Raw genomic sequence first — 13,666 nt, 5'->3', positions numbered from 1 at the left:
AGGTGACAGAAATGTTTGAATTTTTCTATTGGCTACTGAATAGAAGTACTTGGGACTTTTGCCACTTCAGCATGCAGGGAGAGCTTACTATCCTGCCCTGCTGCTACCTGTGGGAGATGGTTGAGGGCTTCTCCTGTATGCTGCAAGGGGGGGGGGGGGCCTCACCCAAGCAAGATTTTAGTTGGATGAAGGAGTGACTGTGTGTGCTTGAGAGCTACTCTGGGTTGTGATGGGGAAAGCCTGGGAGGTGTGAGAAGATGATGGATGCTAAGTTGTGCTGAAGCAGACCTGCAGCCCGGCTGCTTCACTGTCACATACACTCTGTCCCCAGCAGGGCTGTGCTGGCGCTGATCCCTGCTCCAGCAGCACCCTGAGCTTCAGTCCTGCCTGCATCAAGCACAGGCAGCAAGTTTAACCCCTCCCAGAGCCCTGCCATGCTTCCCTCCATCCTCAGCATAATTTCCTCTAGCCTTGAGGCCTGCCCATTTCTTCTTGGTGTGTCCTGGCCCCAGTTGTTCTTCCATGCCCAGCCCATCTTCCTGTGTCTTTCCGGGTGCTCTCCTCAGCAGCTTAAGAGGGATTGTGCCCCAGTTTGCAGAGGAAGAGGAGAAGGCCAAAGGAAGTGTGGGTTATCCTGTGATGGTTCCAAGCAGGCTGAGCCCCTGGTCACACCATCACCCCTACCCATGGAACTCTGTCCCCCAGCGGACAGCACCATCCCAGCACAGGAGGGCCTGCAGGATGCAGAGCTCCTGGGGTGTTTTCTGGGTTGCACTTCTCCAGCCTATTTTTGGGAAGCTGGGGCCTGCCTGCTGGGGGTGGATCCTGGCAGAGCTGCCTGGTGCCTGCCAGGGCCAGGCTCAGGGGGACTTGCGCTATCCTGAGCCACCAAAATCCCTTTCCCTTGCAGCACGGCTGTCCTTCCCAGGATGGCTGGTGGCAAGCTGACCCCACTGCAGGCACACAGGGCAGAGCAGGAATCTCGGGAGAAGAGCCAGGGCCCTGCTGAAATGCTGGGCTTTGTCTCTGGCTGGGTACCTCATTGCTGTCCATGAAATGCCTCCAGATGGCCCCCAGTCCTGGCACCAGCTCCACTGCAGCATCCAGGCATGAGTGGGATGGCTCTGCTCAAGGAACCCAGGCAGCCTGGGCCTCTGCTCCCAGCGCCCCTGATTCCCGGGAGGAACAGCTTCCAGATCCTGACCTCCCTGACTCAGCAAGGAGACCCTCCCCTGCCACAGTCTCAGGCAGAGGATGCTGCTGGGGGCTGGTCCTGGGCATCCTCAGCCAGCTCAGCTGGCTTTCCCTGGGATCAGGCTTCAGGGTCCTCAACCCTATGTCCTGCTAATCCCTCAGCACCCCCGGGAGAGCGGGGAAACACAGCTGCCGTGGGAAACAAACCTTGTGTCGGAAATGCATCTGGTGTGGGAAATTCATCTGCACCCGTCTCTGAAGCTGCCTTTGTGTATGGGGGGAGCAGCAAATCCCAGCCCTTCTTTCCTCCTGCCTTGCCTCTTGGCCATGTTCATGCCTTTCAGTCACTCCTGCTGCCATCTTGACTCTGGGGGAAGGTTGGGGTGCCAGCCTGCCCCATGGCACAGCTCCCAGGAGTTCCAACAGGTACAAACCTGGGCAAACCAGTAAAAAATTAATAGAAATGCCAAAAGCCAAGGAATGTGACCCAGCAGAGCTTTGCTGATGGAATATAATGGCCCAGAGCCACTTGGGAGACCTCCCCCCCACCCTGAGTCTTCTGAGTTTTCCTGTCCCTGATTTTGGCTTCTCAGCTGCAGTGATGCTAGGTCTGAGCCAGTAACAACTGGGAATCACTGCCCAGGGTTGACAGGGATGGAGGCCAGGGCAGCGGATAGGTGGCTCAGGCTATAGGGGTCAGTGCCCCGTTTGAGGAGCCCCCAGAATACAGGGCCAGAGCCAGCACAGGGGCCTTCCCTTTGAAAGTCCTTAGTGGCTGACAAATGATGGAGTAGCTCAGGGTGATTTTGTGCCCGAAGTGTCCAGACCTGAGCCAGTAGCTCTGGGTCCTGGAGAGAATTTGAAGGTGAAGGAAGGAAGGTAGTGACAAAAAGGCTTCATCCCTATTTGTGAAGGGAAGATGGCAGGGTGGGGATTGGGGCAAGGTGCAGCCTCAGGGTCTGTGTGTAGGAGGGAACAGGTCATGGGTCCCCTGGGTCCAGTCCCATACTGAGAATTCCCCCCACTATGGGGTCATTCCCACAGGGATGGGACAGACTCACACCCTCCCCTGCTGTGGCCTGCCAACCCACCAGTGTATTAACTGTGCCAGGCCTCTGCCACCCACCCCCTGGTCGCCCAGGCTGTACCTGCTGCTACAAAGTAGACCTGGCCCTGGCTCACACCTCTGGTGAGCATCAACAGCAGCTGCAGGGAGCTGCCATCATCTCCACCACCACCACAAGCTACTTCTGCCACCCACTGTGCCTTGGTTTTCCTTCCCATTTAAAAGCTGAGTAACATTTTCCCCTGGATAAAGGCAACTTCTCACACCTCTCTGGCTGTAATCTTTCCCACTTCCACAATTTCCCTGATCTCCACAGTGGTCCCAACTCCTCCCACTTTCTTCTGCTGAGACCCAGCCAGGCCGTTGCCATGGCCATAGGAGCTGGTGTGACATAGCTGTTTGCTGCTGGGGGGCCCTGCTCTCTCTGACCACCTCCTGAAAATGGTAGCCTCAAGGCAGAGGTTGCTGCGAGGATGTGGTCACCCATACCAGTCCCTTCCCTACATCCTCTGGCATGGCCAGGGATGCCAGGTGAGGTGGCATCCCCAAGCACAGCCCCATTACCACAAAACATGCCAAACCTGACAGGCTGCTGCCTGCATCCCCCAACAGAAAGGACACAACACGGCTCTCCACACACCTGACCCCTTTAATATGTGTACAAGGTGGCCATCTCTGCCGCTCTGCACGCAGGACGGTGTCCCCTTGGCAGTGGCAGGGCCCAGGCTGAGCTGAGGCCATCAGCAGTTGCAAAGGTGGCACCTCCCTCCTGGCAGTCTCTTTAGGCACCACATTCCTTGATCCCTGTGGTTCAACTCAGAACAGGGCCAGGAGCTCAGCTCTCCCTTCCCCTCACGTTTCCTTGCCACTGCAGGTGATAGCAGCTGACACCTGCCAGCTCATAGCACTTATGACTTACCACCCACTCACCACTCCACACGGCACAGGGACAGCCTAGCCAGTTCACATGGAAGTGTTCCAAGTGCCCCATGAACTTGCTGAGTTCCTGTGGCAGAAGTGGGTGCAACATGATAGGTGGCAACCTGAGGATGAAGGTGGGAGGCAGGAGCCAAGGAGCATGAGGCAGAACCTGGGTGCCCTCCAGCCCCCCTATGACTATCTCCCAGTCCCAGCCCAGCTGCCTCAGAGAGGCGACGGGGGTGGGCATTCCCCCATTTTCTGAGGCTGAAGCCATCAAGCAACAGTGGGGCAAAAGAGGACAAGGCAATGGGGAGGGGGAGGGGAAAGGGAGGTCAGGTCCATTGTTAGCACCATGGTGGTGGGGGGTTGGGGTTGAGGGGAAGTCAGTCAGACCCACTCCTGCAAGGAGCGCTTGCAGTACAAAAGCATTCTGGGTGCACCCTTCCTCTGCATCTGGACAATGACGTAGATGAGGCCGAGGATGCAGAGCAGCAGCACCAGCAGCACCAGCACCATGACAACACTCATGGTACGTGTGTACTCGTCAATCTGCACCACCACGTCCACATCTCCACCTGGCTGGCGCCCGCCCTCACTATAATCCTCTTCCTCCTCCTCCTCCTCTTCCTCGCCTTCAGCCCGCCCATCCCCATCAGGGTTGAAGGGGGGTCGGTCCCCATTGGGCCAGCGGGGATGGGGGTCTGGGACCAGCTCTACGTGACAGCCCATGAAGTCCCGCAAGATGGATTTGGGATAACCTGGCTCCGTCTTGAGCCGCTCGTTGTCAAATTTCCAGTACTTTGTGCCTCTGTAGAAATAGGTAGAGGCTGGGGAGGGAAAGATAGAGGAGAGGGTAAGTGGGCAAGATGCAGGGCAACCCACAGCCTGGGCACCCCTGCACAGCAGGCTTTGCTCCAGAACCACTTCAGAAGGGGACTTCACTACTGGTTCCTGGGCACCCTTCCAGCCTCCATCCTGTGTAGGGCCAGGCCACCAGAGCAGTGAACCTATCCCCTCTGGTTCCCCAGCCCTCTTCTCCTCCTCTACTTACAGGCATCCGCACTGAGGAAGGCACCCTTGGGAGAGGGAGGGATGCCCACCCAAACAGAGATGGGCTTCGGGTACCCAGGGTCCACTGAACGGGTGTCTTCATTAAAGCGCCAGTATCTGGAGAAGGGATTGGTGAGCAGGCATGGAGCACAGAGGTCTCAGCTGCCCACCATGGCCACCCCTGCCAGGGGCCAGGAGTCAACAGAGCAGGGAAAAGGATCCCAGAGCTGCTCACCTGTCCCCACGGAAGAAGAAGGTGTGGCCTGTGGGTTCCCACCAGACAGCTGTATCAATGCTGTCATAGGGGATGCCCTGCCCGTAGGTGACCAGGGGCTGTGGGTACCCAGGCTCCAGGTTGGCTTCTCGGAAGAGCCAGTACTGGTCACCTGGACAGGAGACAGAGAAGGGGGTGAAGTGGCGATGCCTAGCAGCTGTGGCAGGGACACATGTAGCTAGGGACAGGGGTACAATGCAAGCAGCCACCCTTTGGGATCAGGCAGTGGCTCCAGGTAAGGAGGGGGGATCCAGATGGGATGAACCCAGGCAGCCTGGGGACACTGGCATCTTCCCTCCAGCTCAGCCCTCTCACTCAGCTTCCCCACTCACCTTTAAAGAAGACAAACCTCCCGTCGTGCCTCTCGTAGGCAGCATCAATGTCCCCAGGGAGGCCCCGCCAGAAGTGCCCAATGGGCATAGGGTAGTTGTCCAGCACCCGGTTGTGCCGGACCCTCCAGAACCACCGGCCCTAGTGGGAAATGGGATGTTGGGTCAGGGTGGGGGGACACAGCCCCAGCTCCAGGCATCTCAATGGGGGGTCCTTCCACCCAGGGACCCACCACATCCCCAGGGAAGAGGAAGGAGGGCTACCAGCCAAGTACCTTGAACACAAACATCTCCCCACGCAGCACTGCTACGGTGTCGAAGTTCCCATCGCAGATGTTGGGGCCATACTGGTCGGGTTGGTCTGGGCTGCCCGGTTTTGGGGGTCGCTCCGGTTTCCCCGGGGGGGGAGATTTAGGGTGTCTCTGGTCTGGCCTGCCAGGTCTCCGAGGTGTCACGGTGGGTAAAGGCTTGGTGGGCTGAGGGTGCCTGTCTGCAGTACCTGGATTGCACAGGTGAGAAAAAGGAATGGTTGACACAGACCAGTGGCACCCATTTCTCAGTTTCTCCATGCACGTTGCCCAGCATCCCCCTCTGGGCTGATCTCCCATCCAGCTCCTTACCGTACAGCTGCTGGATGCCCCTAAGGTCATCCTCAGGCAGCTGGAAGTTCTCTGTGTCCATCCACTGATAGAAGGGGGCCATGATAGCACTGGGGTTGCTGGAGTGCTCCAAGCCCAGTGAGTGCCCCAGCTCATGCACAGCCACCAAAAAAAGGTTGTTCCCTGCAGGGAAAGGCACTGTCATCAGTATGGGTCCTTAGTCCCAACACCCTGTAATGAGGGTGTTTTGGTGGGAGCTACCTGCATCACCCACGGTGGAACTGCTCTCTGTGCCACTCCTGCCCACTCCAGTACATCCCCCTGCCCTCACACCCAGAGGGCCACCAGGCTGCTCTGGTTGCCATCATCACCTCCTTGGCCTCCAGCTCACCAGACACATCTGCGTTCTCCAGGGTCCAGGGTTCATCTGAGTCGAAATGTGTGTCCCCCCCCCATGCCAGGACCAGGAAAGTAGGCATGAGCCAAAAATCCCCCAACACCATCGAAGGGGGAACTGTCTCCATGGAAGCTTGAGGCGAAGAGCACCATTATGTCAGCTTCTTTCTTCCGTTTCTGCCGGATGTCTTCGTAGGGAACCTCCCGGAAAACAAGTGGTGTGGCTTGCTCCCATACCCGGAAAGCTCGGCGGACAGCCTCGTACGAGTGGTATCTCCCCAGCTTCTCTGTGTAGTTTTGGATGCTGGGGGTACGTACAGAGCTCGCTGGAAGTGGCCCAGGACAGCACTCACTCCCCGAGGGGATCCACAGCTCTCCATGGGCTGGGGGGAGGGAAACCATGGAGGTGTCAGGTACCTGAAGGTGAGATGGCTCTGGCTCCAGCGCCGCCCTGTCAGTGCATACCGCTTCCGACGCATGTTGGACTTCATACGTGCCCCAAACTGGTCTGGGACCCCACAGCGGGGACGTTTCATCCACCTGGCAGGAGCACATTGAGCCAGGGCTCAGCCCACTGCTACCGAGGTCCCCGAGGGGGGCTACAGCAGCCATGGACAGCAAGGGAGGAGTCCTGGCTGCAGGGGTGCAGCCCCCAAGGGGAGACGCAGCACCCATACGCCCAGGTGCTGGCAGAGCTCTGTGGCTGGCAGCAAAGCCCAAGGGCTTGGAAGCTGCTACAGAGGGAGGACAGGGAAGAAACTCACGCCTTGGTCTCCTCATCCAGGACCCCAGTGACTGGAATGCCATAAAACTTCTGCATCTCGGCGAGGGCGGTGGCAAAGGTCTGTGCCGAGCGCATGGTGGAGAGCTGGCGGCTGGGCTGCGGCAGGTAGCCATAGAGCCGCAGCCAGGCCTGTACCGGGGAGCTAGGCGTGAGTCCAGCACGGGGGCAGACACAGCCACTCGGGACCCTGGCCCACCGCTCACGCAGCCCCATCCCCCCGCTGGGGGCAGCTGGGCCAGTGCCAGAGGGGACTGCTGCACCTGGGCAGACAGCACAGGAGAGCCGGAGTCTGGGGCCTGGGTGCAGCCACAGAGCCCCCGCCCTGCCGTGCAACGTGTGGGGATCCCTGCGAGGGGGCGGCTGATGGGGGGCAGCCTGCCTGAGGGCTCTCCCAGCCCTCCCCCCGCACTGGCCTCCATCCACAAAGAGGCTTCTGTCCCGCGGGGCCGGCAGCCCCCCGGGGCGGAAGGGGTCTGCCAGGCCGGGGGGGTGCCGGGTCCCTTCCTTCCTGCACCAGCCCCTGCCTCCTCTTGTCTTTTTTAATTACGTAAAAAAAAAAAATCTTTTTATTATAACTTCTGTAATTTATATATAAAACAATTACATTTTATTTTCATGATAATTTCCTAATTTATGTTTTCCTTTTTATCTTTAGAACTTTTTCTTTTTTCTAGGTAAATTTTAATGTTTTCATTTTACCACGTATTCATTTTCCTCTTTTTTTCGTATTTTTACAAAACGTTTTTGTGTTTTAGTTTCCATTATTTTTTAACAAATTTTATTAATTTCTTTACCACTACCACCCCGCCCCAGGCAAGGAGCCGGAGCAGAGACTTTATCAAAGGCCCTTTCACAAAGACCCCCGCCGCGGCCCCGCAAGGGCGCAAAGTGCTCCCACCCCACCCCCCCCGACCCCTGACGCTGCCCGAATCCTCCCACCCCCGCCCTCCCTGCACCTGCGGATAGCGCCGGCGGCCGCAGGTGCAGGCAGCGCGGGGCAGGGTGTCCTGGGGAGCCCCCCCAGCACTCCCGCTCACCTCTGCATTGATCTCCTCGCCCGCCGCCCCCGCCAGCAGCACCAGTAGCACCAGTAAGGGCGGAGAGCGGCCGCATGCCCGCAGCGCCACGCCCGCCCAGCAGGGGGCACTGCCACCTCCTGCCATAGCCGCCCGGGCCGCGCTGTCGCCTCCGGTTTACGGCCGTCCCCGGGCCGCGCCAGGCCGTGCCGAGCGCGGCGGTGTCGGAACTACGCCGCCCTCATGGCCCGGGGTCGGGCCGCCGCGGGGGCCTGCGCACGATGCATGGGCGGCGCTGCCAGGCGCGGCCCGTCGCCTCCCGTCCCGCCTTTGTGTACGGGATCAGGCCGGCGGCGCACGGCACATGGGCGGCCACCACGGCGCGGCGCGGCTCCTCTGCCCTGCCCGCCGGAAGCAGCGAAGCGGCCCGGAGTGGGGCGGTGGGGAGCGGGAGCGGCGGCAGCAGCGCGGGGCGGCGGGCAGCGGGCGGGGAAGAGGGCGGGGCCGACGGAGGGGGCGGAGCCGCACGCACCCTCACACCGACCCCCCCGCGGGTGGGCAGCCGGGCTCCCGTGGGCCGCCCCCACCCTTTACATGGGTACGCGTGGGCAGCCGCGGCCTGTCAGACGCAGCCCAGCCCCTGCCCGCCACACCTGCCCCCTCACGCACGCCATTTCAGGTCGTCCATCTCCGGACTTTTTCCTCACGGCCCGGCCGCCGAGCCCGGCTCCTTCCCCGCTCCCCGTCCCTGGCACCCGCGGGAGTTAAACAACGGCGGGTGATGTGCCCAGCCCGGGGCCGCTGGGTGAGCATTAACCCGGCACTGCGGGACTCAAACAGGTCGTGATGGGGCCAGTTTCGCTGGAAGTTCCCAGGACCTAAATAGATCTTTATTTGTCTTCCCTTCCCCACTAGAAAACTCAGGATGTAATCACACCACCTTCCCACCCAGCTCCCCATCTCAGAAACTAACAACATGGTTTTATTATGGATTCTGAAGACCAGCCATGGCACAGGTGCTGGCAGACACCACCATGCTGAGATGCTCCCACAGCCACACAGCCCCCAGCCTCTCCCATGGGCAAGGACAGACAACAAGTCCATAAAGCACTTGCTGGCATCACCTCATCTGAAATCTGCGGGACCTGAGCATGTCTGAGAGGGAACAGCTGAAATACACCACAGAAACAATTTTATGACACAAGGAGACAGATTTTCACTGCTAAGATGCCCAGGAGTCTCTCATGAGACAGACATGGAATGAATGATTTTGGGCAGCACATCGGCCTCCTGCTCTGAATAACCACGAGGCTTCTGCCAACCTCCCCATAGGATTAAAATAAAATGCAGCTTCTCTCAAATTCCATCCACAGGATGGATCCATCGGGGGAGCTGTTCCTACAGTGAAAAAAGCACGAAGCCTGGGCAGAAACTGCCACTCCCTGACTCACCGGTGGGCACTGCCTTTCCAGTGCAAGTGCAAGCTGGCTTACCCACACACAGCACTGAGCTTTCTGGTAGAAGCAGCCCACCAAATAAGTCCTGGATTTATGGCATGCCTAGTTTTAAACCAAAGCTCTTATATTAGACCCAGCCTGGAGCACTGAAAAACCTCTCCCCTCCAGATTTCATCATTTGCTATATGCCAAAAGGATCAAAAACTGACATTTCTCTATAGAGGCAGCAGCAGTGTCAGTGGGACAGAGAACAGGATCCAGGACCTGGTCTGACTTGGAGACACTCTGGCGACAGACTTCAGCCCCACGTTCTTGCCTCTTGCTACTCATGGCATGCTCAGAGCCTCCTGACAACCAGGAAGTTCTGTTTTCAGCCGTGGGAGACACTCTCACTTTAGCAACAGCTTTCCATGCTACATTCTTCTTTCATCTCATAAGGCATCCATGGCTATAAAAGATTTATTTTTCTTTAAAAAAAAAAAAATCATCAAAATCAGTGACCGTGGGATGGACTGAACCACCAGTGCTGACTGCAGCACATACAGAAGCAAGAACAAAATCTGCTACAAACACTCATTTCTTCAGCCACCAACTCAAACTTGGAAGTAGTCTGACTTAACAAACACCCCACAGATTCTGAGCAAGGAAGAAGAGCACGGGGTGCGCTTAACAGCCCACAGCGCTCAGAGCTGCACTGAAGAACAGTCCTTGGTTGAACTTGGGGGTCTTTGAGGTTTTAGAGCTTCACGGGCCCCTACCTCAGGGGGAAGGAGAAGTACTTGTTCCCTGACTTGCAGCGGATTTGCTCCCAGTGGACACGCAGCAAGTGCGCTGAGTCCTCAAATCTGTCCACGATGTCCTAGAAAACAGAAGCAGGAGTCAATACCAGGAGGGTGAACCTGCCCGAGAACAAAGACAGTATCTCCCTCACAGAACCAAGTCAGAGACAAGGCTGCTTGCAGCTGGAAGCTCCACACTTCCCACTGGAGAGTGATTTAACTCATGCTCCTGCAAAAAGCTTCTCCTCTTTCAACCCAGTGCAGTTTGGTCTTCCTCGGTGAAGAGAATTTTCTGCTCCCTGCCCTTGTCAGGGAGAAGTAGCTGTTCTTCCCCTGCTCTCCACACTGCATGAGGACACACCTGCAGCTCCTGCAGACACTGCCCTTCCAGCCTGCCAGACAGGTCCCCGATGCACCAGGCCAAGCTGATATGGAATGATGGGTCCTGAAAACAAAACAGCCATCAGATGGGGAGGGCTAAAGAAGCCTCTGCTCAACACACGCAGCCACACTGCGAGATCTGGTGGGACACTGCCCAGCTTGGAACCACAGATGTAGGAGGATCCTGAACCTGGGAGCCCCCTCTGCCAGCTCAACAGTTGCAGAACTGATATGGACAGTGCTGGAGCCAAGATGTGTCCTAGGCTTTGTACTCCAACCTTTTTGGACACTGGGAAAGGGTGCCTGGTTCCCAGCCACTCTGTGGACAGCTCTGCAGAAGCTTTTCCAACTGCACAAAGAACCTCTTACAGACAGACAGTCTTGAAGGGGGTGGGTGGATCATTTCTGAATAACCCACAGGCGGCTCGCCTGCTCGCTCTGAAGACAGAGAAATAAGGTTTGGCCCTTCAAAATCCAAAACAAGTCCCCAGAGCTAGCACCAAGAAAAGAGGCTGGATGAATGCCCCAGGAAACTGCACAAGGAGGAGACACAAGCATTACCCTCAGTCCCACAGTACTCACCCTAAGCCCATTCAATTCCAGGACGACCCTGCTTCACACAGAACAGGACAGTGACTGTGACATATGCTCTACCCCTTTGCCCCAGAAACATGACTCTCCAGAGGCCACCAGACAGTTAACATCATTAGCTTTCCACACCAGATGCAACAGAGAAGCCACAGATTTGCACTAGTCCTCAGCAAGATCATGTTCAGGATGTTGAGCATGAACATCACTGACTGGCCAGGGGAGACCCTTTCTGAGTCTAAACCCCCTGCTCCCGTTTATTTGGAGCAAACATTTAATGGACTTCTCGCAGGGAACGAGCTGGCATGTACAGACTGACAGGGAATTAAGTGGGTGACCTTGTAGAATGTGGGAAGGTCAAATTCCTCCAGAACTCTGTCCACCTCTGAGACCAACTCCAGCAGCTGGAAATGCCCAGTGGAGACCTCCAAGCCAATAAAAGTCCTAAAGAAAGACAAGGAGAGACAGCAAGCAAACTTCCATGCTGCAGAAAGCAAAACCATAAGCACACTCAGCTCTGCATTCCTACTGGGAAAATTCCCTATCCCCTAACAAAAGATAATTTGAGGAATGTCAGGTTTAAGCATTCAAGGATGCTGAGGGTATTCTGAAGAAAAACGGAAATAAGACATTGTAGCAGAAAGAAGCAGGACTGGATAATACACCATGTAGATTTACTGGATTAATTTGTAACCTTTTGGGAAATGAAAACTCATTTTCCAGGCAAAGGATGCACTTGATGAGTATCTCAGTGGAGCACCATGCTGTGCAGGAGCTGCATTCAAAAAATATGTGTCTGAAGGGCTTTTAGGGGGGAGAGGAAGTACCAAGCTGGAGAGACATGACAGAGGCACCTCCTCACAGACTGTCTGGATGACGCTTTCTAGACTCCAGGAGGGGAAGACTAAGGCTTATACAGGATCCACCTCAGCCCACCCATGAGTATTTGACAATTGTGGGCTGTCATCTCCTCTAGATTCAGCAACTTTTCAGTTTTAATCACCTTTGCTTTTTACATTTATACTACTTAATTGCTTTCAGTTAGAATCAGACTTCTGAGCTGACACCTGCAAGAGAATCAACACTGTCTAACTATTTCTAACTATTTTTCTCCAGCTCCTGAAGACCTGCACAGCAATTTCATGACAGGCACTGCTGCCCCTGGCTCTGCTTCTCCCAAGCTGCTCACACTGGTTCATGAAACCACAGAACAAACCAGATGGAAGATGGCAGTGAACACAGCTGCTGCTAATGAGACTATCAGCTCGCAGAGAATTAGCACTGAAGCTTTCATTTGTTCAAGTGTCTGGGGAAAGGTGTGAAACCTCTGGACACAAGATGATGGTGCATTAACTGTCACAGGGCTCAATGCAGTCACCATAGAACAGACTGGGTGACACTTCCCACCCACACAGCACCTCACCCAGTCTTGTCCCCAGGCTGACCCACTGCTTGCTCACCTGGTTTTGTTCTGGTTGGTGTAAACCTTCACTTGATCAGCCACAGAGAAGAACCTGAAATAAGAAAGAGCCTATTTCAGCTGGTGGGAGAAAAAATAAAGGAAAAAAAGAGAAGATGGTGAGGAGACAGGATTTCTACTGAGTAGCAGAAAGATAAAGGCAAATGCATGCCACAACTGGACGGGAGGAGTGCAACCAGAGCCTTTCTGAGCTCACATCAATCCACATCCCCCTTGAGCTTCCAGTCCTCTGAAGCCCTGAAGCAGCTGATGCACAGTAGGCACACGAGTTAGATATAAGCACAGCACAGCTCAGGACTTGAAAAATCGAGACCTGACCGGTCTGGTGCCAGATCTCTAGACAGGGAGAAAAGCTCCCCGGGGCTTAGCTTGTGCAGCACCAACTGCCAGAGACAACCGAGAGAACAGATGCTGGTGAAACACAGACCCTGAGGCGGAGGGAATGAATGTATGAGAAGATTCTCCCGAGGCCTCGTCGTCCCTACCTGTGAAAGGAGGCAAGGTGCTCCCTGAGGGAGCGGACGAAGGGCTGGATCCAGTGGTAGCGCAGCACCACGCACTGCGAGAGGCTGAGGTGAAACTCCTCCATGGCAGCCAGCGAGGAGACGTAGGTGCGAGCGCGGGAGAGCAGGAGCTCCAACAGCTCCAGGAATTCCTCCTGGACCGTGACTGCGCGGAAGCGCCGTCAGAGCCGGATCCCCGCTGGGGCAGAGCTCCAGTCCCCGCCCTGGCTGACCCTGGGGGAGCCGCTGCCCCCGCGCTGCCGCCCCTCGCCCCCTCCCGTCCCGGGCCACTGTTACCTACAGGGCAGGTAGACAAGTGTGGCCCAGTTGCCCCGCTCGTGGGGGAAGCCACGGACGCGTCCGCCGTGCCGGGAGCTATCGTCGCGAAAGGTCTCCTCAGGCTCCGGATCGCCCGGCAGGTCGGCGGGTACGGGCAGGCGAGGTCGGCAGGCGCTGCTGGGACCGTGAGGAGGATAATGAGGAGGAACGCCGAGCGTTCCTCAGCCGGCTCCCTCGCTCCCGCCATACTCACTTATCTCGGGGTTACCTCTGCTCGCCGGCGCCTCGGCGCCCCTCTTCCTCCTCCTCGTCCTCCGAGCTGCTGTACCCCACCAACGCGGGCCTGATGGCCGCCGGTCCCCTCGCCGCCATGCCGGTGGTCGCTGTTGTCGGCGCGGCCCAGCAGGGGGCAGCCTCCGCCGCCCGCCCCGCCTCCGCCCCGGCCGGCCCGGCCCGCTCCCACCCGCCAGCACCCCGTGGCTGCAGCCCGCCTGCCTCCGGCACCGGTGCCCCCTTCCTTCTCTCCATCTCTACCTTTTTCCCTTCCTTACTTCTTTCCTTACTTCCCAT

At 57.1% G+C, this 13,666-nt stretch overlaps 2 protein-coding genes across 4 annotated transcripts; both read right to left on the bottom strand.

Moving 5' to 3' along the window:
• Nucleotides 1-2,891: 2,891 nt before the first annotated feature.
• On the bottom strand, nt 2,892-7,813 carry MMP15 (matrix metallopeptidase 15). Its single transcript, XM_030457604.1, is given in 11 exon segments — nt 2,892-4,008; nt 4,233-4,348; nt 4,467-4,617; nt 4,838-4,976; nt 5,110-5,333; nt 5,455-5,616; nt 5,825-5,885; nt 5,887-6,133; nt 6,247-6,369; nt 6,594-6,742; nt 7,651-7,813. Coding segments are annotated over 11 exon segments (1,938 nt in total). The 5' UTR covers nt 7,777-7,813; the 3' UTR covers nt 2,892-3,568.
• Nucleotides 7,814-9,252: 1,439 nt separating this feature from the next.
• On the bottom strand, nt 9,253-13,486 carry USB1 (U6 snRNA biogenesis phosphodiesterase 1). 3 transcript variants are annotated; one of them, XM_030457605.1, is made up of 7 exons: nt 13,365-13,486; nt 13,119-13,273; nt 12,800-12,983; nt 12,295-12,348; nt 11,173-11,278; nt 10,227-10,310; nt 9,255-9,945 (listed from the first exon to the last, which is right to left on the bottom strand). In XM_030457605.1, the coding sequence occupies exons 1-7, from the start codon at nt 13,466-13,468 to the stop codon at nt 9,841-9,843; spliced, it is 792 nt and encodes a 263-aa protein (XP_030313465.1). In that variant the 5' UTR covers nt 13,469-13,486; the 3' UTR covers nt 9,255-9,840. The 3 variants fall into 3 exon arrangements, with proteins under 3 accessions (XP_030313467.1, XP_030313465.1, XP_030313466.1); XM_030457606.1 differs by having other exon boundaries at nt 13,119-13,270; XM_030457607.1 differs by lacking the exon at nt 11,173-11,278 and having other exon boundaries at nt 9,253-9,945.
• Between the last annotated feature and the right edge of the window lie 180 nt (nt 13,487-13,666).

The sequence above is a fragment of the Calypte anna genome, chromosome 11 (assembly GCF_003957555.1).
Source record: "Calypte anna isolate BGI_N300 chromosome 11, bCalAnn1_v1.p, whole genome shotgun sequence".
NCBI lineage: Eukaryota > Metazoa > Chordata > Aves > Apodiformes > Trochilidae > Calypte > Calypte anna.
This window is presented reverse-complemented; position numbering and strand designations above follow the sequence as displayed.